The sequence below is a fragment of the Ipomoea triloba genome, chromosome 11 (assembly GCF_003576645.1).
Source record: "Ipomoea triloba cultivar NCNSP0323 chromosome 11, ASM357664v1".
NCBI classification, from domain to species: Eukaryota; Viridiplantae; Streptophyta; class Magnoliopsida; order Solanales; family Convolvulaceae; genus Ipomoea; species Ipomoea triloba.
The window spans coordinates 24,189,896-24,194,676 of record NC_044926.1 but is presented as its reverse complement, the minus strand read 5'-3'; the positions used below and the strand labels follow the sequence as shown (position 1 = coordinate 24,194,676).

Sequence of the window (4,781 nt, the reverse complement as noted above, 5' to 3'; positions counted from 1 at the left end):
GTTTATATATATAAATAAGTTTATTTTTTTAAAAAAAGTGTTTGGCCCGTGGGCTGGTTCGCAGCCCGCGCGGACTAACCGACACGGGCCAAGCCCGTTAGGCTCGTATTTTCACAGACCACTTTTTTAGTAGCCCTAACCCGCCCCATTGCGGGGCGGATGCAAGTCAGCTCGTGGGCTTTGACCCACTTTGACAGTACTAGTTGGATGTATACAACTGCACTTGACTACACAAATAAATAACATATGAGACTTGAGAGGAAGAAAAACTAGTCAAGAAAACCATGCAAGGTTTTGTACAGAGACTCCAAAACTTGTCTGTGTTTAAGAATGAGTAAACTGCAAACTGCAATGCTATGATGTGGGTGCAACAAAATATTCAGCCAACTTCAATTCAATTCTTGGCTAAAAAAAAAAAATCAGAACAACAAAACAGTTGAGGCATTAGATAAAATTGATGTGCTGAAATATAATGCCAAGGCATCATCTATCCATCAGATCTCTAATCATCCCAGAAGCAGAAACCAAAATATATAACAGATCAGAGTAGTCACCTGGACATGTCTTGTCTTCAAACAATTTCTCCTCATCACATTCTTTTCCTCTCATATGTTTACTCTTCCATGCTGGAAACAGTAAATTAAAACAGACAGCAGTTAGATAGGTAAGGAAATATATAGAGAAAAATGAGATCAACTGACAGAAAACAGATGGCTATTCCTTGCGGATAAACAAGTAGAATGAGATGTGAAATGGTCGGACATATATTAGAGGGATAGAAAGAGACCTAATATTTTCGAGAAGGAATATTTCCAGGATCGAATATTTTCAGGAATGAACAACAACGATGGAATTTCCATAGTTGTTGAGTTGCTCATCTTGAATCCACTTTGCGGAAGTTAGAAGTGAATCCCGGCAATAGTTTAACCGAATCAATGCTAGCGTGGTGATATCCACAAACCCACTAGGGATCTCTTGCAAACCCGTGCATCCATGTAACTTTAAACATTCGAGCATAGGAAAATGGTCACCCTCAGCATTCCAATATTTAAGATTTGGGCTTCGAATTACCAACCACTTCAGCCGACAGAACCCTCCATTATATGGCTCCCATTTTATGCCTTGGCAAGCATCTATCAATTTTAGAACCTCTAGATTCGGCAACATACCAATAAACCTCATATCACTCCATGGCAACCAAGTGTCAAAGAATTTGAGTTTCTTAAGATTTGGTAGAAAACTAGTTGCCCATGGGATGCCGCTACATGGAATATGCTTGAGATAATGCCACATTCTGATGCTTAGTGCCTCAAGTGGACCAAATTATAAAAGCAATCTGGACTTTCATCACCTCCACCTTCAATCCCCAATTTTTTTTAAATTTGGAATCCTTGTAAATAGATCTTGTGTACAGAGTTTAGGATCCAACCAAGATATATTCTCTAAGTTTCTATGAACAACCGAAGAAGTTTCTAATGAAAGAATTTGTTCAACACAAAAATTCCTTAATAGTGGCATTGTCCAAATTGCAAATGCACTAGAGGAATCCCATTTAACACATCTTCCACGAAAAATAAAGCTTTGCATATTCCTATGCTCAAAGAGCTTTACATAAAGAGGAGCATGATCATTTCGGAATTGATGGGCCGTAAAACCAAAATTAAAGTATCTCAAATGAACAAGAATGGCAAACATATTTACCTCACATGCATTGAAAAAATTTCCACATTCAATGTCCACTACTCTCAGCAGTTTCAAGTGTGAAATTAGAAGTTCTATCAAGTACACGAAAGTAATATCCACTACACTTATCAAACCTTGAGTGTAAGGAATGAGATTTGTCAAAGCGCTTATCTCCTGACCGGATTTGATTATTCAAACATTCTAATGTATCACTTATCCAACGACAAGGTTTTGAAAACAGGTGCTGTGATTTCCTCTTGTAAAATGGAAGTTTTTCATCTCCAATCACATTCATATTCAATAGATTTTCACGTTCAGCTTCTTTCAAGCACAAATCTCGCAATAAATCATGTATCTTTATTGTCTTCATTTCCCCATTATAGCTCTGTTTGCTAACTATAACAAGACTTCTATCAACAAGATTTTGCAAGCATTCCATGGCCACTTTCTCCATATTCACATGCTTCACAGCACTCAAAAATCCTTCTGCTGCCCACAACCTAACCAACTTCTTCACAGATATCTCATAGTCTTCTTCAAAAATTCCAAAATATAGAAAACAGGCTTTTAAGTGGTGTGGTAATTGGTTGTAACTCAAATATAGAACTCTTGAACATGCTTCATTAGAATCACCAATTACACTTTCTGCAACATTCTTCCACTTTTCCACCTTCTCCTCTGTCTTGGAGAGAAGACTAGCTACTAAAGTAATAGCTAGAGGTAATCCTTTACATTTCTCCACTATGTCTCTACCAATTTGCTCAAACACTTGAAAGAATCCAGTTTTACCAAACACTTTGCAGTAGAGATTCCAACTTTCATCGGCCTCTAAGAAAGGCATGTTAATGAGAGTGTTACCTGAGCATGTATGTTCAGCAATCACTTTGAGCCGAGAAGTCAACAGTATTCGGCTTCCATTATTATCATCTGGAAAGCATCTTTGCACACTATCCCAAGCAGTAGTGTTCCATATATCATCAATCACTATCAAATATCTCTGACCCTTCAAATGTTTACGCATGCGTTCAGCTAACTGGTCTTGGCTACCATTTCCTGATGCTCCAGTAACACAACTAAGAAGACATTGGAGCATTAATTTGTTCTACATTATACACTTGGGATACAGTAACCCATGCTCGCTTGTCGAAATGAGAAGTAATTGACGGATGCTGATAAAGTTTGTGTGCTAAAGTGGTCTTGCCTATTCCTCCCATGCCAACAATTGAAACAACATGTCTCCCCTTGGTTGATTGTTGAGTGAGCTGATCCAATACCGTCAAGAACACCTTGTCGCATCCGACCATTTTACTGTATGTCAAACTTTGAATTGGAAGCGTTTTTGGAGAAGTTACTCACAATAATTTTCTTGTGTAGTAGTCCTTTGACAAGCTGTAGTAGTCCTCTTCGTCGGATCCGACCAAGGAGTGAAACCTTTGCAAGCTGCTGGTATTGAGTTTGAATCCTAATCAACTCATTCATGTGGTAATCAGTCTATTTTTGTGCTTCATTGAAGATTTGATGAAGCCTGAGCAGGCAAGCTGTTACATGAAGACGACTATCTTTTGCTAGATAAATGGCACTCAACTCCATCAGACGACTATCTTTTGCTAGATAAATGGCACTCAACTCCATCTCAATCCTTTCTTCTGCTTTAAAAGATGTATCTCTGATTTGTGCCTCTAAATCTTTCATCACCCTCACCCTCACCCTCGCATCATCATAGGGGATCTCAGATTTCTCAAGACTTTGTTGCAGCAAGCCCAGATTTTGATGGAGAGAAACTATCTTTTGTTTCACTTCAGCCATCTCCTTGAGGCGAGAAGTCAAAAGTATAGTATCCCAAGCAAGCTGCTTGAGGCGAGAAGTCAAAAGTATAGTATCCCAAGCAAGCTGCTGCTTTCCATAAAGCCGGGGGAGACAAGCCTTTATACGAAGACGCTTTGATGACGCTTCTTCGTCCAACTCCATCTCTCTCATCCGAGCCTCAAGAATTTGTTGCAGCACGCCAAGATTTTCATTTCTGATCTGTGCTTCTAAATCTGCAAGCTGCTGCAGCTTTTCACTTTTAATCTTCTTCTTGGGGTAATAATCACTTGAAGAAGACGCTTCGTCCTCTCTCATCTCAGCCTCTGCATCCTCTCCATCTTTCATCGCCTCGGCATCATCATTGCCAATCTCAAGAATTTGGTGCAGCAAGCCAAGATTTTCATTGCTATCTCTAATCTGTGCCTCTAAATCTTCAAGAGGCAAGCCTGGTTGTGATTGCAAGAAATGAAGAGAAAGTGTTTCCATAAGCGAAGTTACAGCAGCGTAAGCTATTTGTGCCGGTCGATCAGAGCAGAATTGAACAGAGAAGAATTACATAGATCGATCTGATTTTGCTGGTCAACGGGGCTAGAGTTTAAATAAACGTGATTTTAAAATTAGCGGTAAGTTGCCCGAGCCCGTTTACTAGCTGGAAATTTTCTCCAATTTTCTGGAAATTTAGAAAACTGGAAAACAAAAAACAGAAAACATGTTTACTAGCACAGTTTTTCATTTTGAAAACATGAAATAATTTTCCAGTTTTCTAGAAAACTGAAACACTATAAAAAACTGTTTTCTAAATGAAATACAGAATCAACTATCATCTATTCCACTATATGTTACTATAACCACATTCCCACCATTATCTACTTACATATTTATTCATTACTATGATTACATTTATTATCATCTTCTTTTACTTATCATCATCTTCTATTTTTCTACTTGCATTACTTATTTAAACATAACTTATTTGATTATGCTTAAAATTATACATCATTCATATTATCAAAATTAAAAATTGAAATCTATACCACGTTTTATATTTGGATTGAACTCGATTGATTATTGGTTTGGATATTTTTAATTATGTTATATCGGATACAAGTTTGGTCCAGATATCGAATTTCAAAATTTCACATATATTACTATATTAGAATTCAAAATAAAAATTATATATTATATACATGTCATTCAAATGAATATATCCAAACATATTTTAAATATTAGCTCAAAAAATATTAATATTATCTAAACTAAATTTTATGTGAACTTAATAAGTTATTGGTTCA

At 37.1% G+C, this 4,781-nt stretch overlaps 1 protein-coding gene across 1 annotated transcript; it reads right to left on the bottom strand.

Annotated features, from left to right (window-relative positions):
- Positions 1–1,729: 1,729 nt before the first annotated feature.
- On the bottom strand, positions 1,730–2,987 carry LOC115996143 (putative late blight resistance protein homolog R1B-16). The gene is made up of 2 exons (XM_031235284.1): positions 2,885–2,987; positions 1,730–2,736 (listed from the first exon to the last, which is right to left on the bottom strand). Exons 1-2 carry the CDS (start codon positions 2,985–2,987, stop codon positions 1,730–1,732), a joined length of 1,110 nt encoding a protein of 369 aa, XP_031091144.1.
- Between the last annotated feature and the right edge of the window lie 1,794 nt (positions 2,988–4,781).

Bases quoted from the DNA above. Each gene is read 5' to 3' on its own strand.
- LOC115996143 (XM_031235284.1), bottom strand. From the start codon at position 2,987: ATGGTCGGATGCGACAAGGTGTTCTTGACGGTATTGGATCAGCTCACT. The intron at 2,737-2,884 runs GCAAGACCACTT...CTGGAGCATCAG, and splicing joins TGTTGGCATGGGAGGAATAG to GAAATGGTAGCCAAGACCAG.